Source organism: Typopeltis vanoorti, chromosome 4 (genome assembly GCF_054136105.1).
Source record: "Typopeltis vanoorti isolate ZY-2024b chromosome 4, IOZ_Tvanoo_1.0, whole genome shotgun sequence".
Lineage (NCBI taxonomy): Eukaryota > Metazoa > Arthropoda > Arachnida > Uropygi > Thelyphonidae > Typopeltis > Typopeltis vanoorti.
Window position 1 is genome coordinate 111,176,891 of NC_143552.1, and position 27,567 is coordinate 111,204,457.

At 35.8% G+C, this 27,567-nt stretch overlaps 1 protein-coding gene across 1 annotated transcript in view; it reads right to left on the reverse strand.

The window, feature by feature from the left end:
• The window catches only part of PolrMT (mitochondrial RNA polymerase), a 603,530-nt gene that overhangs the window by 254,159 nt on the left and 321,804 nt on the right, over nt 1-27,567 (reverse strand). The window contains exon 19 of the mRNA XM_090391417.1: nt 11,897-12,017. Coding sequence (XP_090247543.1) covers nt 11,897-12,017 — 121 coding nt within the window. The remainder of the gene's footprint in view (nt 1-11,896; nt 12,018-27,567) is intronic.

Consider the following 27,567-nt stretch of genomic DNA (forward strand, 5'->3'; position numbering starts at 1 on the left):
TCTCCAATTTATGCAACAGTCTTCCATGCTGTATTCTGTCAAAAGCCTTAGCAAAATCCAAAAGTATCATGGTGTATCCAATCCCCTTGTCTAGTTCAATGGTAACATTATTATAGAATGTGAGCAAGTTGCTAAAACATGACCTTCCCTTAGTAAATCCAAGTTGTTCATTGCAAAGTAGAGATTCACTGTGAACCCATTTCTGAATGCAGGCCCTAACTAATTTTTCCTAAATCTTCACCACCACCACACCTGAGATACTAAAAGAATTATACATCAGTCTTTGCACTACCCTTGTGGAATGGAATTACCATCCATTCCTGCAAAATCTTCCCTGTTCTGAGACTCATATTAAGCATCCTGGTCAAAGGATGGTCAGTTCAGCTGAACACTCTTTTAGCACACGTGCTGATATTCAATCAGTCCCTATTGCTGAATTCTTATTCAGTTTGTGCAACAGCTCTAATACTTTGGCCTCACAGACCTGCGTTTCTTCATCTAATGAAGAGGTAAGTGAGCTCAATGTTGCGTTCACCAGGTTGATAGCTTTTAACAAAATGGGCACTCATTAACTGAACAACCTCTTCTGATTCTGTAACCCTCACGTTATCTGGATTTAAAAGAGTTATTCCTTTATATTCATTCTTTCTTTTACTTGCAGCATATCGATAGAATTCTTGTGGATTGTCTTTAGCATGCAGAGCCAGTTTCTTTTCATATTCAGACTTTGCTTTCCATACAACAGTTGTGACTATTCTAGCCTGCTGCTTATAACATTCATAACGAATGTCATCCTTATGCAAACGGTATTCTTCCACATCATCCTTTTCTTATGAATCTCTTGCTTAATAAGATTACACATTATTATTATTATTATTATTATTATTACGGGTATCTCCATGGAGTCAGTAGACTCATCGCAGGAGACCCAAACTAGCAAAACAATATCTGTCATATCTCTTCTTGAATTCATTTACAGACGAAGAGCTCACAACTAAGTCAGGCAATGAATTCCACTCATTCACCACCCTCCAGGCAAAAAACCTTGTTCTGACACCTTTGTTAACCACACTCTTCTTTAATTTCCAGAGATGACCTCTTGTTCTTCCATCACTTTCACACAGCTGAAACATTTCCCCTGCATCAATCCTATAAAAACCTTTTAGTAATTTGAATGTTTCTATCATATCCCCTCTTCTTCGCCTATCAACCAATCTCTGCAATCCACAAGCTCTCAATCTATCAATGTAGGGAGCATTTTTTATATCACTCACCAACTTGGTCACTCTTCTCTGAACCCTCTCCACAGCCTCCTCATCTCTAAGGAATCCATTTGACTCCTACTCTATTTATTCTTTGAACTCTCAGGACACATTCTGATATCGCATCATTAAAGTATTGTTTAAATGCTTCCCATGCACTGTTGATATTCTTTTCATCCAGCAACAGATCCCATTCCACTGAACTCAGTATACTCTTTAGTTGGTCATAATTTCTTGCTTTGTAGTTCAGCATGTAACTTTTTTGAATTGGACATTCATGAACTTAGTCACTTCCCAAGTGAGTACCGCAAACAGACAAAAATCACCAACTTTACAGGAGCACTAAATTCGCCGACCAACCGCTATGTATTCTCGAACCAGAATCATAAAGGTCAAAACCAGTCTGGGTATAGCAAAACTTCCCATAATGTTTTTGCATTTTGGGATACTGATGCAAATGATGTGAAGTCGACAGCCACTATAGAGACTAGTCATGGAGATACTTCACATGCAAACTTCGTTTGCTTATGCTTGAGTAAAGGATTAAAACAGAGTGTAATTTCTTGCCAAATATAATATAATGTAAATGCCATTATTAATATTATTATTATATAAGTAAAGTGGATATTAGATCCAGCATTATTTCAAAGCCGAAAGTAGAAACTATGAAAGTTTCATAAGGTAAATTGACCAGAGAGCTTATGAGAATACACTCCCCGGCATTCACGAGTTGCCTTACTTCGCGTGGACTACTTAGAAGACATAGGAGCTGCCCAAGCATCGATACATTCATCTTTTATTAGTCCATTTATTATTATTGTAATTAAGAAACATCCAGGGAGTCAGGAGATTATCGAGGAAGGCCATTATTCACTTGCATCAACTATCGTGACTTCTCTTGAATTAATTCGCACTACCTACACTCAGAACTTACACTTATTATTATATGGAAACCTCCAGGGAGTCCAAAGGCTCATTCGGGGAGGCCCATTAACTAAAATTAAGTACAATATTTTGCCATTTTGTAATGAAACATGTCTGACACTAACAGATAAGATTTACAGATCCTTTTGTAAATAGCTGAAGTGTCAAGCAGATGCACATGAAACAATGAGCAAAATTTGTTTTTTTTTCTTCTATGCTTGGTAATCTCTTTCACTCCTACTCAACACTTGCCAAGCATTTATAAAGCACAGTCGCATGAGCAAAATCACTGTACTGTTTCAGTGGCCATCCATTCAGACAACACAACATTTCAAAATTCATCAGTACCATGTGTAATCTTACTCTGGTGTACCTTAATTTATTTCTTAAACTTATTAATCCTCTCATTGCAGATATCCTAATTTTTTCATCTTCATAATAGCCTCACTACCACTCCTCATTCAGTTCTCTGCTATTTCAATTTCTTTCTAGTCATTTTTATCCCAAATCATTTACTGATAGTGTATTACTTTCATTCATCTTACTTTTATGCCCATTTATCTTGCTTATAATAACATACCCACTTGTACAATATCACTTTCTGCTTTACTTTCTTTCACTCACTTCTTTTCATAACAAGATGATTCCCTTGCTTTTCATTTCTTTTCTACTGCTGCACAATTACATTCAATTTCTTACAAAGACAAGCATATACTTTTCTCATCATTTCTATTCACTGCAGTTGTACATTTATCCTCTAATCACTGATAGCTCACCTCCCATTAATTCTGAATTCAAATGACCAAACATATTCATCTACCATTTCATTTAGGCTAACACAATGTGTTCAAATCAAAATTCATAATTCTCAAAAATGATTGAAATCAAAGTGCACATCTAATGAGGAAAATGCAGACACATCTTGACTCACATGCTTGTTAGTACATAGCCATTCTTCTCATGAATAAATTACATCTAAAATAGGATAATAAGCATATTACACTTATATAAACCCATACATAAATTCTCTTCCACATCAAACACATTAAATATTTACTGATAATTAAATTGGAAAAAAAAATAAACTCTTCTGTATGGAGTCTTTATTCAGAGCAACCCGTTTGAGTTGCTCTGAATAAAGAATAAAGAGCCGTGGACCAAAGGATGTAGCAGAAGAATGGCAAGCTGGCTACATTATATATGCCAGTAACTTCCATGAGCTGGAGAAAGTCTACAAATCAAGATAGTGCTACTGCATATGGGACAGCCGACGCGATTACTCAAAGACCACATAGAGTAGGTGAGAAATCAGCAATGTGATTGGCCAAGGACGTGAAACACGTAGCCACCGTCAACATAAGATCATTATACCAACCTGGAAAATTGCAATTAGTCCAGGAAAATTTAAAAAGACCGAAATGGAGTATTTTAGGTTTATCAGAGGCACGTTGGTGCGGAGATGGATTCATGAATTTACCAGAAGGAAGACTATACTTCTCAGGAAGAAAAGATAACATACACAGAGAAGGGGTTGCATTATTAATTGAGAAGAAACTTACACACTCAGTAATTGAAATAAAACCAGTGTCTCCTAGAATAATCACAGCCAAACTTCAAGCAAAAGAAAAAGGTCAAACAATTAAAATAATCCAAATACCATACAGTAACTATTCAGAGGAAGAAATAGAAAATTTATATGAAGAACTACAACAGGAAATAGATAATTCCAAAAATAGAGAACTCATGATAGCGATGGGAGATTTTAATGCTAAAATAGGACAGTTCACAGCAGACAAAAAGGATGTGATGGGGAAATTTGGATACTGAGAGCTTAACGTCAGAGGAAAACAATTACTCCATTTCTGTAAAGCAAATGATCTAATGATTGCAAACACACTGTTCTATCAACATCCTATTCGCGCGGTTAGCCTAATGGCTGTGCACTTCGCACCCACATGACTGGGGAAGGAGTATCCCAGGTTCGATTCCTGTCAAAGACGTGAGGAATTTGAGAATCTTCCTCAGCCATAGCCAAGTTAGCCGGTCTTGGGCGCGGGCAGTAGGGTTTTTTCTGCCTATCTGGTTTTTCATCCCACAAGCCGACAAACTGGCCCCATGAACATACACGGATCTACAGCCATAAATACTTAACCCCGCACGAGGGAACTCAACTCGCCCCAATAAGGACGGGGGAGAAAAATCCATACGAATAAATAAATAAATATCAGCATCCTAATAATAAATATACATGGACATCCCCAAATGGTAATCTGCATAGACTATATCATCATAAACAAACAATGAAAAGATCAGTAAATAATGTATGAACATTAAGAAGCTTTGATTTCAACACTGACCACGAAATATTAACTGCAAAAGTGAAGATAAAATTCAACAAGAAAAACAATATCAGAAAAGAAGAAAACATCAACCTATCAAAACTAAAAGACAGCTGAAGCAGAAGTCGATTTTTAGAACAGATGTGCTTGAAATTAAAACCCTCCATCTTCCAGAACAGTGGAAAATACTGGGAAGAAGAAAAAGAAACAGTGTTATCAATTGCAAAAGACACACTAGGTACCAAACAAAATAAACAAACAGTGGATAACTCAAGAAATCATAGCTACAATAGAAGAGGAAAGAGAGGCCAAGATACTTGTAAACCAACAAAACAATGAAGAGAATAGAGAACAATACAGAGCACTAAAAAATAAAGTTGATAACCTGTGCAAAAAAGCCAAAGAAAAATGGTTATAAGAATAAGCTAAGAAATGCCAAGAAGCATACCAACAAAAGAACCTAAAAGTCTTCCATGACACTATAAGAGAAAATACTCGTACAAAGGAATTCTAAGCTAAAGCAGTAACAATGATAAACAACAAGATGACTGAAACTGGGAATATTGAAGATATAAGAAAAATCTGGTCAAACCATTTTAAGACTACCTTTCACCAAGGAAACAAAACTACAATGCCAACAATAGAAGAAAATAACGACCCCAAAAAAATTTTACATTAGATATGCAATAAAACAGATGAAAAACAATAAATCACCAGGCATTGATACTATTCCTACTGAACTGTGGTCATATGGAGACAGCACATCAATAGAATATTGTCTGCGTGGTTAGCCTAGTGACTTTGTGCTTCGCAACCATATGCCTGGGGAAGGAGTGCCCTGGGTTCAATTCCTGTCACCGACATGAGGAGCTTAAGGATCTTCCTCAGCCATAGCCAAGTTAGTCGATCTTGGGTCTGGGGTTTTTTATCCCACAAGCAGGCAAACTGACACCATGAACACACACATATCTATAGCCATAAATACTTAACCCCCCATGAGGGGGCTCAACTTGCCCCAAGTAGGAATGGGGTAGAAAAGGGAGAAAACTCCATATAAATAAATAAATAAATATTTAACAACCCTATTCGATAAAATACTACAAATAGGAGAGATATGCAGATGATCTCGTCCTTATTGCAAGAACCCCAAATGAACTACAAAAGTTGATAAACAAGCTAAATGAAACCTGTAAAACATATGACATGACAATAAATATACAAAACACAAAAGTGATGAAAAATAGGGAGGAACAAAAACTACCATCTCAGCCACCCTGAGAATAGAGAATTTCTGCTGCAATTCTCTATTCAGCAAACCAGCACCCTAGAATTAAATTTTCATTCATTCATTTAATAGATCTGATTTAATTTGAAAATTCATTCCTATCCCCACCACATGGTACACCTAAACTCACTATATTCCAGGTCATTCAGTACACACTGTCACCTTTTTTAAATGATCCTCATTCTCATATTTAGCTCAAGAATACCTACATACTACAGTGCACGCACGCACGCACACACACACACACACACACTCACACAGTTTTCACTCTAACATCTTTAGAGTCAGAAAATGATTCTGTACATTCATTCTTTTATTGGCCAACAATTTCAGCAGATTCCAAAACCTGACATCTTTTATGCGAACTTCACATATATAAGTCAGTAAACCTATCACATATTAGTACAATTAGCAACATTATAGTCATATACTGGGTGAAGAAATTCACCACCACTTAACCATGCTACTGGCCAAAACGTCTATAGACGTCAAAGTTATCATGGATGCGAAGTGCATATTAAAATTATAATACCATTGATATTACATTGAAATATATGATGGATACGAAGCATATGAAGATGTGTATTTGATCCATAATGGCCGGTGAGGTGGTTAATGAAGTCTGTTATTCATATCTAAGTCTCTTCACTTGTAAAAAAATCACTCCAAACATCCAAACCGAACATTTTACCTACACTACAGATGCCATGACTCACTTGATATTAAGGTCCATCTTCATTTCTCAACTCATTCCGACAATACCTCGACAAACTTAGAATTTTTACACTCTTATTTTTCAATTCTTCGAGCATTTAGTTTAGCATTTCTACCTTAGGTATTTGGTGCAAAAGTATAGAGAGGAAAGTAGAGAAAAGGAGTAACAAATGATTCAAAAATAGCAATGTATAGAGATTCCATTATTAGGTGTGTGATTAATGAGAGTTCACAGGGTTTGCTTTCCGGGAGGGAGAATGAATAAGATACTTGATGCTCTGGATATGAGAAGAAAATGAGAAAAAGAGTTAGTGATGATCATGTGAACAAATGATTTGGTTGGACTTAAGGAGAATGTAAGGATAAATATCAAGTTACTGAGAAGAGTGAAAGATAATAGTGCAGTAGGAAAGGTTACCAGTATGTTGTAAAACATGAGATATGGAAACAGTATCTCATGTTCTGAATTAGAAGCAAATTTGTTCCTCATTTTCTGACTTCCCTCATGTGGTTCTTATTCTTTTTTGCTGTTTTAAGGTATTTTCTACACTTTTATTTGGTGCTATTTTTAGTAGTGATTTAAATTATATCATTCTCTTTCTACGTCACTTCTTTGTATTATATCTAAGCATAAATGTTTTGCTCATTGAGGCAATGTATATTCATCATCAAATTCCTGATATATACCCACAGGAGGTGTACAGGATCTTATGATAGTACTACATGAAAGTTACATCAACAATTTTGCTCCTGATTAGTCTGTTATCTCTCAACATGCCAATATTATCAGATGTTGCATTTCTGTCTTCTAAGGCACTTTTTACTGACTCAATTGACCTATACCTTGGTCTTCCTCTGGGTCTTTTTCCTGCTATCCTGGCAAAGAACACTTGTTTAGCTAATGTTTCCTCTCCTATTCTCATTAAGTGGCCATACTACCTCAGAATAGCTTCGCTAACACATTACTGAATACCAACAATGTCAAGTTCTTTCCAAATATCCTCGTTTTTAATACAATACTGCCATTGATACCATCTGTTCAGTCCTCTAATCTTTCTCAAGACTCTGATATCTGTGGTCACTAGTCTTTGATCAAGAGATTTATTTCTAATCCAACTCTCAGATCCATAAGTTAATATTGGTTTGAACAGTCTTGTACATAGTTTAGTGTTTTGACTAATCTCTCTTTTATAAGTTTATTCAGCGGATTTCCTACCATACCAGCTTTGCTAATTCTATTGTCTAATTCCAAATTTAATTTTTCATCTTCACTAAAAATTGCCTAAATAGCAGAAATGTTTTACTTGTTCTATAGCTTCTCCATTCAGAATATAGTTGACGTTTTCAATGTTTCTGCCTATTTTCATTGTTTTTGTCTTTTTAATGCTGATTTTCATACCAAATTTATTACAGGAGTTATTCAATTTGGTCAGGGAATCTTGCAGACTTGTACTAGATTTATTTAGGAGTATAACATCATCAATATAAAATAAAGAGCTGAGACCAACATTTCCAGTCTTGAAATCAGGTTTAATACCACTTTTCCTTCAAAGTGGATCACATTGAAGGAAATGAAAGATAATGAATAAGTGGAAATAATGTGCACTCCTGTCACACCCCTGACTTAAAACATCAAACCATCTTCCTGTACCTCCTCCAATTCTAATTGTTGATTTACATCTCAAATACAGACTATGTATTGCTTGATATAATGTCCCGTTTACACTATATAACTGGAGCATTTTGAACAGCTTCTTAGCACCTTGTAATATGCCTTTTTTTCAGATCAACAAAACTTAAACATAGATTCTTGTTACATTTCCGTGATTTTTCAACTATTTGTCTTAAATTGAAAATGTGATTCTGACAACATCTGGATGGCTGAACTAAACTTGTTCTTCTACAAGATTCTCCTCCACAATTTTTCTTAGCTGTTTTTCAAGAATACTTGCATAAATCTTACCAGGAATGTTCAATAGAGAAATTCTTCTGTAATTCTCACATTCAGCTTTATTCCCTTTCTTATATATGGGTGCGATGAGTGCTCTACGGCAATCATCTAGAATTTGACCCTTGGCCAGGCCTTCTGAATTACGCAGTGTAGCCAATGTAAAACTTTTATACCTTCATATTTTAGCATTTCTGGTCAAATATCATCTACTCCAGCTGCTTTCCCAAATTTCAGTTTTGTGATTGCTTTTTCTACTTCAAGTACAGATATATATTCCAGATGGCATTCCTGTTGAGTGTTTTCTACCACCATGCTGCCACTGCTTGTTTCATTTAGTAATCTTTCAAAGTAATTGCTCCATACATCAAAAATATTTTTATCTTCAGTTTTTGTGTCCCCTTTATCATAACTCTTTCATCCATTTTTTAATTTTTTCAATAGCCCCCAGAATATTTTACCACCTTTCCAATATTTACAAGGGGGGGGGGGTCTGGAAAGTTCTGATAAACACCTAGAATAAAAAAAATTAATTCATTTTATGTCTTCTTATATATCCTAAAAGAAAAAGAACAAATTATTAAAATCTGATGAAACATAGGAGTCAAAGGGTTTTAAGATATGTTGCAGATTAAAGAATTTTAAGATGTTCTTTCTTGTGGTTATATCAGTTGCTTTAATATCATTTTTGTTCTAGGTGTTTATCAGAACTTTCCAGATCTCCCTCATATTTTATGTTCTTACCAAAGTCTTCCCATGACTTTTGTTTAGCTAATTTTGTACAATGCTTTGCTTTCTTCCATTTTTCTCTGTGTTCTCTAAAAACAAGCTTACTTGCCAGGAACTTTTGATATGCTTTCTTCTTTTCCTTGACAACTTCCTGAGTCCACCATGGAGTTCTGATTTTTTTTATCCTTGCTAATTACCTCACCACATGCCTCTCAGGCTGAATCAATCAGTTTTCTTTGGGGTTTGCCACTGTATCTCCAAGGTTTGGTTCTTATTTTCAAAGTCTTTCATTTTTTTCTTGAATAATGTTTGTGTATTTGAGCCAACTGTTCACATCTGGTAGCTTTTAAACTTGGAGTTGTTCCAATACTTTTTTTACACACCCTTCTTTTCAACATGAAGTTCAATTTTATCCCACTCAACATTAAATGGTGATCGCTTCCAATTTCAAATCCTCTGTATACTCTTGAGAGAATCCCTGGTCGATTCTCTGCATTCCCAAAAGGATCCCAAAAATATTCCATTAAACCTCCAACACGATATCCTGACAGCATATAAATCTCTGATAATCTCAGCACTTAAGCCTCAACACAAATAAAACCAGATTATTAAATGATCCAAATATACATGGGGTATTTAAGAGTGAAGGCTGGATAACTCGGAGGAGATTTAATGGAATATTTACAGCACTGGAAAAGGATTAAAAACTAATTTTAATTCTTCCAATATTTCATCTCAGTCACTGAGACATCTTCGGGAATTACAAACAACTTTTGTAACACACACACACAAATAAAACACAATACTAAGTGAAACACGTGGGTGACTCCAAAGTCCTATCTAGGTGGTGGGCCCTCTATGGGCATTTGTAGGTTGCCTAGAATGTAAAGTGGAATCTCTGATAATTAACGTTTCCCAAATTTTGGGAAGTTTAATGCAACCATATATATTTAAATTCAGTTGATTTCTGAGTGCCGCCGCAGATTCTAAAAACAGTCTTTCTTTTTTGAATTCACTATGGTAGAGCATGGTGGTTTTTCTCCAGGAGATCCTGTGGGTTGTACCCAAAACATGGTCTGCCAGGCCAGATTGACCATAGTTGTGATTGCAAATGTATGATTTGCAATCACGACACACAATCAATGGAGCATAAACAACTTCAAATTGAAAATGTAATTAGTTAAGGTATTACCAGCCATTTTTCAATGTATTTGGAAAAATGGCTTATAACATGATTGATCCTCCATAGCTCAGTCAGTATAGAAATGCCCTTTGGTTGGAAAGACCTGAGTTTGAATCCTGTCTAGGATACAGAGAACCTTTATCAAAACTTATCAATGGAAAATGAGTTAGCTGATCTTATAAAGAGGTGGAAGGTTCCCCCCCCCCCCTCGGGGAACTCTGGTTTGTCACTCCATAAAACAGGCAAACTGGCCAGAAGAATGCACGCAATATATGGATATGGATATAGGATACCATGGGAATGAGGATTAATCACCCCATTTCATCAGATTTAGTTTTGAATACCTGCAGAGTATATATGGATCTATGCATAAGCATAAAACAGAAAGGAATATGATGATTATATTAGAATTTTTCTAATAAAATTTAGTTAAAAAAACCTCATCTCATCTTCCTTATACCCTCTTTTACCTTGCGGTGTCGAGGGTTCATTGATCATCGGACCTCACTCCGTTTACAGGATAAGGTGGTCAGCCTTATGCCCAGGTGTATCCTATAGCCTGTAGTGTTGAGTTTGCCTGATTTGCGGGATGGAAAACCCCAGAATAAACTGGGGAAAAAACCTTGCTGTCCACGCCCAAGACTGGCTAACTTGGCTATGGCTGAGGAAGATCCTTCAGCTCCTCACGTCACCAACGGGAATCGAACCTAGGACACTCCTTCCCCAGGCATATGGTTGCGAAGCGCATAGCCACTAGGCTAACCGCACGGACTTTCGAACTCTATTAAATACTATGATGACCATATCTATTAGGATTCCATTATTAGTTTTCTAGAATTTATTTTCTTTCAACCTACTCCTTTATATGTATGGTCTCTAACAATAACTGGCTTTTACTCTTCTGCTTCCCAATACAATCCAGCACATATACATATATTTTAATCTTTCTTTGAGACGTTTAGATCAAATACTTGTTTAATTGATCTTTCATCTCATTTTCTGTTTAAAAGGATCATACTACTTGAATGTTAGTAATGCTAAATTCCTTTCTCATATTAGAACATTCTTGCTTTCTTCAGAAGTCACATGCACCAATGATCTCTGGTCTATCAAATGTGTATTGTTTCTGGCCAGATACATACCATAAAATCTATATTAATTAATCTGAATATATATACCATCAGAAGGGTTATGAATATGTTCAAGCAATTCACCACTTCATACCTATCATCTGTTATTTCAAGATCAGTGGCATTTAAATCAAAGCAATGTTACCATGATTTCTCAGCTGTTTTATCTTATATGTAAAAAATCTGATCCCAGAAACCTTTTATTTGGCAAGAAGATGAGCATATGTTTAGTTAAATGAAGTACTTATAGTAAGGAAATCTCCCTCTAATTTTCACATTGAGTTTTATTTCCTTTTTTTTTTTTTTTTTTTGTAAATTGGTAAAATACCTAAATTGATGAAACAAAATCATAATACAGATAAATAAAATAAATAATACTTACATGATTAGCAATAGAAAGCTTATACAATGCATCACACCACAGACTGTACATTTCTGCCTTTTTCCTCTTTAGCTTGAATTTCTCCCTCAATGCCTTTATTTTTTCAGACTTCGTCATTTCTCTATATAAAAATCAATATAGAAAAGCTGATAAATTCCTCAATGATAACAGACATTCATAGGGAGGAGAAAAAAAAAAAAAAAAAAACATTTAAATAGAATTTCTTGTGCTGTTTAAAGTTGTTCATAAACTATTTAGTCAGCCTAGTTTGCTGAGAGGTTATGGGTATTATTTGCTCTCCAACTAACAGACTGCATGTTTGAATCCTTCCATCAGAATGGATACTTGATATTGTCTTTAGGTCGGAGATGGATTTTACTACCCAGTGTGAGATGAATGCCTTTCTCACTGGAGACATGAAATGGTTGAAAAAGCTTCACAATTAGTCTCTGGAGCACAGTCTCCAGACTGTAAAATATAATCTTGTCAAGGATGTGAAGAGCCTTTATAAGGGCTTTTCAAGAGAAGGTGAATTAGCCAGTCTTATATGGAAATAGAAGATTCCTTCTATTGTAAATGTGAGCTTTTCATCCCTCAAAGCAGATAAATTGTCCAAAGAGTATATGAAATTAAAAGATGTAATGTACTATTCTCATAGCCTTAAGCTGCTATGGCCATAATTCAAAACCAATATCATATGAGACTGGCTAATTCACTCTCAGTTGATAGAGATAGGTATGTTTATAGTCTATATAAACATACCTATCTCTAAAAACACTATATACGAATCTTCTTATAAGAAAACATACTAATACAAGCATTAAATGCAAAAGATTAAAACAAAATCCCTATTTGAAAACTGAAAATGGATTCCACGAACATTTTATACTGAGAGAGAGAACCACTGATTTGTTATTTCTGCCAAATGCTTGAGGCATTCCAACTGAACCATGTATTTTTTTTTAACGAATATATCTTTTTTCTCAAAGATGAAATGATTTTTTATTAAAAAAAGATGCACTACAGAGAAATATTTGTGTGCATATACTGTGCTGAGTAAGAAATTAATTTTATTGTTTTCATCCATATTATTCCCAAACACAAAAACATGTTTGCACATAAAATTACATTCATCCCACCTGCTTCATATAAGTTGAGATTATGACTTGAGCATCAGTTGCACTTAGCATTGATCAATTGCAATTATCATTTAGTTAAAATGACAGGCTATTTAAAAGATTTGTGAATAATGAGTGATTTGAATATAAATTTATGATGACTGATATTTATGGTATTGCTATATATGACAAAGGGGTGAAGAATTCTGTTTTTTTTTTTTTTTTTTTTTTTTTTTGGTATTAAAAAAAAAAACACAAATTGTAAAATCTCGTGTGAAAAATTTTTGCTATGCTTATTTTTCGCAACCGATTTTTCAAATTTTTTTTATTTTTTCAGTATTTGGTAATATTTAAAGTGTAATGAAAAAAAATATAATGTGCCAAATTAAGTGTCATTAAAAGTGCATGTACATTGACTATATGTAAAACTGTAAGTAGGGATTAAGCCAGATTAGCAATGGTGAAATACCAACCAAAGGTTGCACGATAAACCATTGTTGACTGATCAGACAGAATTGATGTCATTGCTAGAGGCTGATCTCAAAAAGACAGCAATAGAGAACAAAGAGTGACAATGAAAAGACTTTTAATGGGATTATATTGATCAAGTGTATATAATAAACAACTAAGTTATACCAACTAGTTTCACCAACTAAGGCTGTTGGCATCTTCAGGGTACATAACTGATGTAAGGCACTAAAAAGTAAACGACTGTTACAAACTATAATCAACCGATTCCAATTATATTAAACAAAGAACAGAGCACGTACAATGCATTCATAGAGCGTGGATGATATCACTTGTTGTTATTTAGGAACGTTCTATAGTTGGCACTATAATTCAGCTCTGGCGAGTTGAAGGATCTAATAAGGGTCTTCCTGATCACTGACAAGATTAGTCCTTGGTTCCTGTTAAGGTTTTGTATACAGCGGGCAACTGTTGTGGCCTCTTTAAAAATTCGGGAGCGGAAGTCCTCCTCTACGTAAGGAATTGTGCTTCTATCTCACTCTATGGTATGGTTCGTTCTTGAGAAAAGCTAACCCCGATTTTTCTTCTCTGTTATTAGTGACGTCACCTATGTGTTCTTTTTGTCTAATTTCAAGACTCCTTGAAGTTTGGCCGATGTAATTCAAGCCGCATGAGCAGGGTATGTTATAAACTCCAGCATATTTGGAGAAAGGATGGCTATCTTTTGGAGATCTTAAGACTTGTCTAATCGTTTCTGTGGGTTTAAAGGCCACTCTTATTTTATGTGGTCTAAGGAGTCTAGCAATCTTATTGGAAACTGTCCCTAAGTATGGAATGACAATGGTAGAAATATAACGTACATCATCTTGTTGTCTTTGTCGGTTCAGAGAAAAGTATCTTGTGGACGAGTCTTTGAGGAAATCCATTCATGGTAAGGTTGGTGGATATCAGGGATAGTTTTTCCTGGAGGTCTTGTTGATCTGTTATAAGGAGAGAGGCATGGTTCTTCAACATGTGTACAATACTAAGTTTCTGAGAAATGTGGTGGCAGGAAGTGAAATGTAAATAACGTCCTGTATTGGTAGGTTTGCGGCAAACTGAGAGGTTGATACCACCATTCGGAAGCTTTTCGTTTCTAAAGAACGAACCATACCATAGAGTGGGATAGAAGCACAATTTCTTACATAGAGGACTTCTGCTCCCTATTTTTAAAGAAGGCACAACAGTTGCCGCTGTATACAAAACCTTAACAGGAACCAAGGACTAATCTTGTCCGTGATCAGGAAGACCCTTATCAGATCCTTCAACTCGCCAGAAATGAATTATAGTGCCAACTATAGAACGTTCCTAAATAACAAGTGATATCATCCACGCTCTATGAATGTATTGTACGTGCTCCGTTCTTTGTTTAATATAATTGGAATCAGTTGATTATAGTTTGTAACAATTTTTTACTTTTTAGTGCCTTACATCAGTTATGTACCCCGAAGATGCCAACAGCCTTAGTTGGTGAAACTAGTTGGTATAACTTAGTTGTTTATTATATACACTTGATCAATATAATCCCATTAAAAGTCTTTCCAGAGCTTTTTGGTCAAGAAAATTAAACGTTTTTTAAAGGGTGACAATTTTGCATAAAAGGAGATTGTGGCCCTTGGTTCTGAGCTTTTTCTTCCAGTCATTACCAAGGCTTTTCTCCCATCGAATGCTGTAGGAACTATGTCTCCAGATTGCAGCAGACCGATTTCCTCAGCGGTTACACACAAGCCCAGCGGTACCCATGGCTGATTCCATATTGAATGTCTGATAGAGGAAAGACCTATTAGCAACTGCCTATGATGTCTAAGCAGCCAGGAAGTTTATCAAAAAGAAGATGTTAAAGTCCTGAAGAAGCATGCTGTGTTTTGGACTCTTTGTTTATGGTGAATATGTAAGTACGCAATATTTTTGAATTAGTTAGATAGTGTATCTTGGGTTCATGAGTGTGCCTACAAGAAACGTATGTATATAAGGTGGTAACTGAGTCACAACATTTTGTGGGGATATTATTACAGAACTTGTCTGTTAAGAATGTAAATATGCACATAGTTTAATTTAGGGAGCTATACTATTAGGAATTGATATATAGTCAGGCTATATTTATGTCAGTATTTGAGAAAAGGATTTTATTTAATCTGTTTATGCACTGTACATAGCTTATGTTTAATGAGTTTATCCAGTAATTGTGAGTTTTCATACAGACTGCATTATCTATTTGAAAAAGAGTTAAGTGTGATAATTGCAAAGTCTCTCTAGCGTAAATGTACTTCTTGTCTAGTAAAAATAAATGTTTTTGTTTCGTAACTATCTGATCTGTTCCTTTGGCTAATGCACTATCTCCAAAAAATGCAAACCTGGGGCATAATAAGATACGAATATTCATGACTTACATATAGAGAATTAGTATATATACTTTGTGATTAATTCCTGTTTCCTCACTATCTTTTAAACAATATTTAATCAAATTAGGTAACACAGTCGAAAATAAAATAAATTTCCTAATTTGATTTTGTACGAGAGTGGGTAACTGCATACATTGGACTTACTTATAACAAAGTTTGTTTAATAGCAGGAGGGGACAGAAATTGGCCATAGCCTCCCCCCCCCCAGTCAATCCTATAAAACCCTTTAAGCAACTTAAAATGTTTCTATCATATCCCCTCTTTTTCTCCTATCAACCAACTTCTGCAATCCACACACGCTCTCAATCTATCCTCATTGGGAACATTCCACAGAAAACTTACCATCTTGGCTGCTCACCTCTGTATCTTCTCCACTGCTTCTTCATCCCCAAGAAACCCAGGAGATCAGACCTGAGCATAGTAATCTAGATGTGGATATTTCAAGGCCTTATAAAGTGGAATAACAACTTTATGAGCTACCCTAGCAAAACTTTAACTCTCTGTCTACCACCTTCCCTAAATCTCTAGCTTCATCTATTTTCTGGAGTACAGTTCCATCAGTGTGGTACACAATTTATAATCTATTTATCCCAAAATGCATAATTTTACATTTCTCCACATTAAACTGACAGCATATTTAAATCGTCCTGCAATCTCTCCACATCACCTTGATCATATAGAAGCTTAAACTCCTTCACACTCTTAGCATTCACAACATACTCAGGTAATGCATTCCACTCACCACCACACTCCATATTAAAAAAAAAAATACTTCTCACCCGCTTATACACCATTTCCTTGTGCAATTTCCAAGTATAGGCTAGTTCTTGTTTTCCTTATTATCCACTATCTGAAAAATCTTTCTTGTATCCATCCAGTAAATACCTCTGAAAAGCTTCAATATCTTGATCATATCAGTCCTTTGCCTTCTATCAGCCAAATTCTGCAAATTACATGACCTCAATCTATCTCACAGCTAACATTCCACGGTCTTGAAATCATTTTTGTCAACCGACTTTGCATCCTCTCCAAAGTATCTTCATCCAGCCTCCAAACCCCAGTGACCATAGTATTCCAGATGTGGCCTGATCAGGGCCTTATAAAATGGAATCACTACCATTTTATCTCTGTGATTAATGTTCATCTTAATACTGCAGCAATCCTCTGCGATGTCTTTATTAACTTTGCAATGTGCCCCTTAAATTTCAAATTTAGATTCCAAGATAACTTCCTCCAGAATATTTCCACATATAGAGTATGCCTCAAAACATTACATTTAGCAACATTAAACTGGCATCCCCATTAATCTTCTGATGTTTCCAGTATTCAGATTCACCTGAAGAGCCACTACATCAGCACTACTCTCAATAACCTTCTCCAGTTTCATGTCATCTGCAAACAACTCAATATCTCCTTGAATTTCTGTGACAACAACATTGATATAAAGGTTGAAAAGTAGTGGGCTCTGCACAGAGCCCTGTGGAACCCTACTGGTAACTTTCTTTTTCCCTGATACTGCCCCTTCTTTGATATCTATCAGACAACCAATTGCCAATCCACTCCACCAAATTAATAGTCAAACCCATACATTGTAGCTTAAATATTAGCTTATTATGTAGTGCCCTAACAAATTTTGTAAAATCCGATAAAATGGTAGTATTTTGCCTTTCCTTCATCAACCACTCTTGTTACTTTATTATAAAAGGCAATTAGATTACTAAAACAACAGTGTCCCTTAACAAATCTATGCTGACCCTCACAGATAACATTACCCCCCATCTGTCTAATGCTGTACACGATCTCTCACTAATTTTGCCAAAATCTTAATAATTACAGAAGAATACAAACTAGTCTATAGTTTGGCACATCCATTATACAGTGGTGGTAGAAATGCCATTGCCTTATTGACATCAAGAGAACATGGTATCTGTAACACATACTCTCCTCTTGCACTTTCAAACCTTGAACCTTCCCCATCCCTCTAGGAATAAAATGATAAAATAATTTTTTTCCAGGATGAGATATCTCCATAAAGTGATCATTAAACAACTCCACTGTGTCTTCTGCATGAGTTACTCTACTGTCATTTTTGTCTAGCAATGTTATTATTCCACAATCACTTCTCCTACTGGCTACATAATGAAAGAATTTCTTTAAATTTTCTTGGACCTGAGTGCTAATCTTTTCTCACATTCAAGTTTTATTTTCCTTACCATGCTAGTCATGTTCTAGCCTGAGTCTTATATTCCTCATTCAACCGCTCTCCACCATTCTCCTTATGCATTTTCCATCACCATCTTTTCATCTGCACTTCCCATTTGACATCATTGGTCATCATTTTAGACTATATCTTGTTCTCTTTTTCACTTGAAGTATCCAACTTGCCACTGCTGCTAATAAATGTTCTCCATCTCCGTCAGTTTCCATGCACTGGTGATATTTTTCACTTCCAATATTTCCACCCATGGAACTGCCCCAAGCTGATTTCTAAGATTATTATAATCGCCTCTCCTATAATTCCAAATATCCTTTCTTTCTGACACTTCTGAATGCCTACAGAGTGGCCACATGGTCATTTTCTCCAACTGGGAGCAGGGATGACAGTTACAATCAAGTCCTGTGATGCCAGGACCAAATCCAAAACTCTAGAACCTCTTGTTTTTTCTACTACATGCTGCCTAAGGCATTTGTCCCTCAAGAATTCCACATCCTGTTTCTTATTCCCAATTTATACTGCTGTAGTTAAAATCTCTGATAACGATCATTCATAACTCAACTGTCTAAGCATTTTCTGCTTTTCAGATTCTATATTCCCTCCAACTCCTGTGCTCTGAGAGGACACAACACATCACTTATCATAAGCAATACTCCACCATGTTTGCCCTTCCTATCCTAGCAAAATACACCATACCCTTTTATTTCTATTCCTGTCAGTATTTCATCTTCTGCCACCATATTTCACTGATCCCAATAATCTTTGGACTGTTCTAAGGCTATCAGTGCCACTGGTTTACCTCCTTTATTTTTGAGACTCCTGGCATTTGTATAAAGAAACATCAATAAACTCTCAGTATTTCTATATATATATTATTATTCCTCCAGACTTCATTTGACTCTGATTAACACCATACGTTCTACTATCTTCCAAGTGTCTATCCCACAAGAGGCCACCCCTGCTTCTATCCACTTTGACAACTCTAGAGTTACTGCACTAATACTCTCACTTGTCCAGAGAACATTCTCTCCAGATGCATATATCCCTTTTCATTCAGATGAAGCCCATCCTTGCATACAGTTCTCTTCTATGCCCAAATTCACTCCAAGCATCCACCTAATCCAATCCTCTCTCTCTTTTGGCACATTTTTGCCATCATGCCATTCATTACTGATGCTCTTCTCCTCATCTATGCATATCATATCCAGGTAACATACTATATTCTCTCTACACATACTTCTGTCATATAACCTCAAGTAATAAACTTCACATCTCATGCTACCCGATTCACACTGCCTCTCAAGTCATTTATACCCACCACCACAACCATCTCATCCACTCTTTCATTTCGTTTAATTGTCACAGTCATTCCCTACCATTCCTTCAGGCCAGCACTTCTCTGTCATTCCATCTTACACTCCACGAATACCTGAATCTCTATAAATCACACCTATACTAGATTCATTTTTTCCTACATTTCTCACTTTCTCTCCCCATGCATTCCCCCTTAGCTGCCTCCTTATTCTCTCTCCATCCTTATCGCCTGCATTTCCTCTGATTTTCTCTCTCTCCTTGCACTCCCAATTACCTGCCTTCCTGTCATCTCACCAACCCCAGTTCCTGCATTATCTTGCCTTCCTCTCAATCTCTTTTTTCCTCTGGTATGCCTACTCTTTCTCCTTCTATCATTCCTGTAGCCCTCTCCCATTTCCCCCCACTTATTCATCTCGCATCAGCCTTTCCAGTGCCATAATGTCCTCTTTCATGCTTTTGAATTAATTTTTCACACATTCCATCTTCGCATTCATTGTCTCTATCTCTCTCTCTCCAAACAACCTTCTCTTGCTTGAATTCACCCACCCAATTGCCATCATCTTCCTTACCCTCAATCATGCCAAAAGATGTCACACCTTATTACTAAAATAGTCTGGATTAGTGATAGATGTTGAAAGTCTTTCCCACTTGGTTATAATATAAATTAAAAATGCCAAGAAATTATATTCTTGGTTTCATTCTTTATCCAAGTGTAAGCAAACAAAGTTTGTGTGTGAAATAACTTCATGACTGGACAACTCGCATATAGAGGCTAATGACTTCACATTGCTTGCTTTAGTATTCCATGATGCAAAGCACATATCCTTATGGACATGTATAATGCTATGCATTATGGAAAGGGTCACTACCCAAACAAATTTTGACCCTTTTGGCTACTTGCATATGGAAATATGATGCTGCATTATCTTCTGGATCTATCTCCCACTGATGAGACCTCAATAAAAGTCAAAACCAGTCTGGGTAGTGACTCTTCCCATAATGCATAGCATTATATATGTCCATAAGGATAATGTGCTTTGCATTATGGGATACTAAGGCAAGTGATATGAAGTCATTAGCCTCTATATAGTTATAGAGGCTAATGACTTACTTCGGAAAGTTATTTCACGCACAAACTTTGTTTGCTTACACTTGGATAAAGGATTAAACCAAGAATAAAATTTCTTGGTATCTTTAATTTATAGTATAACCAAGTGGAAAAACTTTAAACAAGAAAAATGTAAGCTACTGAAGCACTATGTAAAACTATCTAAATAAAAGTCATGGAAAGACTTTGGTAAGAACACAGAAAATCAATATTAGGAAGGTGGCAAAATATTCTGGAAGCTTTTGAATAAAATTAGAAATAGAGGAAAGCATATTGTAAAAGGAATCAAAGATGATAAAGGTGACATGAAAACTGAAAGGTTGGTTGATTGGTAGAGCCTCTGCTACTAATGGCTCACACAAAAAGCGGTTAGTAGTTAGTTGGAAGAGAATCAATCATTCGATGCTGTTGGCACACTCTCCCTCGATGAGTCTTTGGACTCCCTGGAGGTGTCACATAATAATAATAATTAATAATAATAATAATGTATGTTCTAATTAACTTGAAAGACTGCTAAATTATGATACAAGAGAAAGGTGGTAGGAAACAAATAGAAAACAATCAAATGAAGTAAATGATATTCAACTAGAAATGCTCAAATGTATGGAGAAAAAAAAACTTTTATGGTGGCTATGCCATAATATTCATATCTTGATATCAAAACTGGAGATGTTAATCTCAACTCTTTTTTTTTTAAGAAGATAATGTTATACTCCAAAATAAATCTAGAGCTAGTCTGCTAGTCCCCCAACTAAACCTGATAACTGTTAATATATTTTGTATGTAAATTGGCAGTAAAAACAAAAAAACTATGAAAATAGGCAGGAATAATGACAACATCAACTGCTTATAGAAGATCAAACATTTCAGATATTTCAGCACAATTTTTAGTGAAGATAGTAAATTAAATATCAAACTAGACAACAGATTTAGCAAAACTGATATAGTGGGAGGGCAACTTAATAAATTTATATTGAATAAGAGAGAAATTTCAAAACACTTAGTTAGCTGTATATAAGACAGTGTTCAAATGAATTTTAACCTATGGATCTCAGAGCTATGTTAGAAATAAAGCACTTGATCAAAGACAGGAGACCACAGATATGAGAGTTCCGAGAAAGATTATGTAAGTGAAAAGAAGTTATCACTTCTGAATCATATTAAAAATGAGAAGTTAGAAAGGAGCTTGATATTCTTAGAATCCAGGAGTATGTGAGTCGAGCCAACCTCAGGTGGTATAGTAGTCACTTAAACAGAATGGGAGAGGAAAGGTTAGCTGGGGGGGGGGGGGCTTTTTTTTTTTTTTTTTTTTTTTTTTTTTTTTTTTTTTTTTTTTTTTTTTGTAGGATGGCAGAAAAGAGACCCACATATGACCAAGATCTGAGTTGATACAGTAAGAAGTGAACGAGAGGACCAAAATATAAGCAATATCAATACTGAAGAACTGATAGGATGTTAGAAATGATATGAACGCTTCATGTAGTACTACCATAATATTCTGTATGGCTATTAATAATACATATTAAGAATTTGATAATGAATTTGATGGCTTGATGTCAGGATGACACTGCAATCATTTTATGATCAAATTAGGAAACCAGTTTCCTGATTTGATTATAACTGCCTTAGAAGACCACAGTGTTAGATTTCACAATATTCAAGACCTGAGAAATAACAAATTAATTTGAAACCTTGTAATAAAATAAACTTAATCATGCATTACTATCATAGTATCCTGTAGTGAACACATTATTTTGTCTGTTTGGTTTCAAAATATGGATGAATATGTCCACTGGTGCCCAAAACCTTAGGACAAATACTATTTCTGAAGATTACAACTGCAAATTCAGATGAATCAGCCTGTGGCAATTTGCATAACTGACAACTTCGAGTAGAAAGTGAGTACACATTCAAATTTTCGAATCACAAATACAAAGGGAGTCACGTGATAGCAACTTAATGTATAAAAGGCAAAAGGCTGCGTTGTTTTGAAGGAAGCTCTTTTCATGAAGGAATAAAGTTGAAAACTTGGATGTCCTGTAATGTCTCAAAGATATCATCTAGATGATTTCACATGGTGAAGAATTATTGGAAAGCTTGAAGAAGGCCATGGAATTACTGATATTGCCATAGAGTTTAAAATCTCACATAGTGTTGTCCAAGATCTGGACATTTCAAACCAATGGAATGGGTTCAGACGTTTGCTGTTATGACTAAAAATCTGCCATCTAACATAGATTTTTAGTCATAACAGCAAAACGCAATCAACGCACCACAGCAGATTACTTGCAAGCCGGCTCCATTCAAGCACAGGTATGCAGATATCTGGACAAACTGTGTCAAGATATCTGCAATCAGTAGGCCTATATGCCTGTAGTCTGCATCCCTTTATACAGCTCAATGTAGCACTTGTTTTCAGTGGTGTCATATCCATAAAAATTGGACAAGACACCAATGGACTAATGTACTCTTTTACAAATGAGAGTAGTTTTGGCCTTTCCTCTGATTCTAGACAACACTTGACTGGCATGAAAGTGATAGATACAGTGGTGCTAGAGTTATGGCGTGGGGAGACATTATGCTTAATGGATGTGCAAGTTACAGGTGCTGGAAAAAGGGACTATGACTGGCGAACGATATTGCAACGAAGTTCAACATCATGTATGATTTTTCCATGGTATGGTAGACGAAGAAGTAATTTTTATGGATGACAATGCCATACCACACTCTACATGAGCAATGAAGATACTCCTGGAGACTGAGGATATTAATGGAAAAAAAGTGGCCAGCACGATCTGCAGATCTTAACCCCATAGAACATGTTTGGGATGCAACAGGGAGGTGCATTGTTGCTCGAAATTCTCCTCCAGAAAAGAAACAAGGCCTTATCTTTGCTCTGAAGTAGGAGTGGGCTAGTTTGCCTGGAGAATTTCTGAATCACTTGGTACTGAAAGGGATAGATACAGTGGTGCTGGGGAATTATGGTGTGGGGAATCATTATGCTTAATGGACGCACAAGCTACAAGTGCTAGAAAAGGGACCATGAGTGGTGCCCGATATTGCAACAAAGTTCTTCAACATCATGTATGATTTTTCCATGGTACAGTGGATGAAGAATTAATTTTAATGGATGACAATGCCATACCACATTGTACATGAGCAATGGAGATAATTCTGGAGACTGAGGATATTAATGAAAAAAAAAAAGTGGCTAGCACGCTCTGCAGATCTTAACCCCATAGAGCATGTTTGGGATGCAATAGGAAGGCGCATTGCTGCTTGAAATTACCCTCCGGGAAACAAATGTGGGCGAAGAATGAATTTTTATGGATGACAATGCCATACCGCATCGTACACGAGCAATGGAAATACTTCTGGAGACTGAGGATATTAATGGAAACAAGTGGCCAGTACGCTTTGCAGATCTTAATTCCATAGAATATATTTTAATGCAAAAGGGAGGCACATTGTTGCTCGAAATTCCCATCCAGAAAACAAACAAGGCCTTATCTTTGCTATGAAATAGGAATGGACCAGTCTGCCTCAAGAATTCCTGAATTACTTGGTGCTAAGCATAGTATGACATTATGAAAGCTGCCTCGCAGTTCAGGGTGGACATATTGCATACTGAAATGTCTCTCTGCACAGTTTTCTGTAAGCACTGTACATTATTTCCTTAACTACACCTTAAGGAAATTTGTAACTTTTGCTGAAAACATATTGTTTAATATGTACGAAATGTAGTTTCTTTAGCTTTTGGGCACTAGTGTACATAATTGATAAATACATTGGCTTTTATTATTTTTAAATTAAAAAAATCTCCCTCTAAAACTTAGTCCAATAAAAATTATACCACAAACAAAATACCATAACCAAAAAATATTTTAAAAAAAACACTTAAAACCATACTTGACACAAAAAAAAAAGTAAAACTTTCACATCCACAGCATAAAAACCAATGCAAATAATAACTACATAGATCAAAATGTCTGTAAATTAGTAATAATGTATATCATTAATTTACAGACATTTAGAACCCAACCTCCTATTTTTGACAGAAATCCAAAATGCAGACACAACAACCACAGTCCAACTTAACTGTCCAAATTTTGCTCTGTATAATTCCTTTTGCCACAAGAGTGGCATCAATGTCTTTGTAAGATCCGATACTGATTGCCACCAATTTAGAATCCTTTGCAGCAATTGAACTCCTCTGCTGCATTTACCACTTTTGAAATTCTGAAAAATCACTGTGACCTCTTCAACTTCTTATTCCTGATGCTTCACTTTCAGTAAATCCAAGTTGAAAGTTTATCACTTGGTTATAATATAAATCAAAGATGCCAAGAAATGATATTTCATCCTTAGTTTCATCCTTTATTCAAGTGTAAGCAAATAAAGTTTGCATGTGAAGTCACTTCACGACTGGGCTAACTTGTATATAGAGGCTAATGACTTCACATCGATTGCCTTATTATCCCATAATGCAATGCACATATCCTTACAGACATGTATAATGCAATGCATTATTGGAATTGCCACTATCCAGACCAGTTTCAACCTTATATTTCAACATCTGTCTCTAATCCAGAGTATTTTAGTAATAAAGTGTGACACCTTTTGGCTACCTGCATATGGAAATATGACTTCTGCATTACTTCAACCTTGGTATCACTTCTGGGTCTGGCTCCCACTGACGAAACCTCAATGAAGGTTGAAACCAGTCTGGGTAGTGGCCCTTCCCATAATGCACAGTATTATACATGTCTGTAAGGATACTAAGGCAATATGTGAAGTCATTAGCCTCTAACTCAAAAAAAAAAAGTAAACTCCAAGTCCAAGTGGCCTTCTCTTTTAATTCCACTGACAAAAGTGGAAAGGATGTGGAAGCATTTGCAATGAGCAATGATCTAACACAAATCATATATCTACCAACCTGATAACCCTCTCATCTTTCCCAATAATCTTGATCTTTTCTTAACCAGTTCTTTCATGTATATTGTACAGGCCACCTCACCTCTCCTCTCAGTAACTCAATCTTGTATAAGTCTCCTCTCCTGTTAAAACAAAAATCACTTTCAACTTCAAGTCCTCCTGCACTATAAATATGCCAAGTGGGACAACCTCTGGATCTTCTAATCTTAATTTCCACAGACTGCATTCACTCTTCTGATCCAAACATGGGTATTGAATGAGTTAAAATTACTTTCATCAAAAGGTTTTTGTTCCTTACTCCATCCTCATTTTCTACCCAATTTCCAAGCCATAGTCTTGAAAGGTGATAGAAATTTTGGATGTGTAAAAGGATGGTAGGTAGTATAAAATCATTTCCGGTCACAATGTGGTTCAAACATTCATCATCTTCATTACGTTACTATTCCCAAAAATTAAATGCTACCACCCTCCTTTTTGCTTTGTGATCATCAATTCATGATACTGCAAGTGTTCCATGAACACTTGCATGATCAATGTGATTACAATCAAAAGAAAACGGATAACATCAGTACAGCAGTGTCGAACTTTTCAAGGAGTGGATATAGACTTGGTTCATAGTTTAGTGATTGCAAACATCAAATTGAAATTAAAAAGAAAATATAAACTCCATCATCAGAAACGAAGAGACACAGCAAGAATAAGTGAAGCAAAAATAGGAAGAAGATACAGAGCAGCATTAGAAGAGACACTTAAAAGTATGGACAGAGAAGAAACAGTACCAAAAGAAGAGAAGATCCAGAAGAAGTAGATTAGACAAGAAACACTGAAGTTAGTACAGGAGAAGAGAATGTTGAAGATAAGAAGGGATACATCAGAACAAATAGAGGAGCAGTATAGAAGAAAGTGTAATGAGGTGAAAAAAGCAGTCAGAATGGATAAGATGACATGGTTAGAAGCCCAATGCAATAATATAGAACAGCACCATGGAGAGCATAAAACTAGGGAGGTGTACAAAATTATTAGAACCATTAATAGCAGGTGGCAAACAAAACAGACCACAATTAAAGATGAAAAAGGCAAAGTATTGATGAATAAAGATAAAATTGTACAGTGGTGGACAAGATACTGTAGTGAGTTATATGAAGAAAAAGGAGATTTAGATAGCGTTGGGAAACTGATTGAAGAATTGAAGCTGATATCACCACCATGTAATGAGTATGATATGGACATTTTAAGAGGAGAAGTAGAAAAAGCAATAGGATGGCTAAAACACAACAAAAGTCCTGGTAATGATAATATCACTGGAGAAATGATTAAATATGATGGTGAAAGTATGGTTACAGAATGCACCAACTATGTAATATGGTATGGAAAGAAGGGAAAATGCCAGAGGAGTGGGTGAAAACGATATTAGTGACAAGAAAGGAAATAAGCTAGAATGTAAAAATTATAGAACAATTGCCTTGACAAGTCATCTTGGTAAGGTGATGATGATATTGACAGAAAGACTGAGAACACAATAATAAATTTAGCTTAATCCTTTATCCAAGTGTAAGCAAACAAAGTTTGCACCTGAAAATATCTTCAGGACTGAGGTAAGGTGGTGCAACACCAGGAAACTCTGAGCAGAGGTGGACCAAGCTCACAATTGGAAACACCTTGCAGACGAGCAATCAGGATTTAGGAAAGATAGAAGCACAATTCAACAGATTTTGCCAGTGTGGTTAATAGCAGAGAAAGCTGGGAGAAAACGCAAAAACATATATACCTGCTTTGTTGATTTTCAGAAGGCATTTGACAGTATCGACCAGAAAGTGACATTAGCAGTGCTAGAATCCTATGGAATTGATAGAAAACTAATAGCTATATTAAGAGATGTTTAGTAGTTAGAATAGGTGATGATTTGGGAAAATAGTTTAGAACAACCAAAGGACCAGGGGGATCCAATATCACCAAGCATTTCCACTGCACATTTAGAAAGAGCAATGGATAAAATGAAGGAAGATGCAAAAGGAATATCGGTACATGTGATGAGAATTAACAATTTGAGATTTGGAGTTAAACTCAAATAA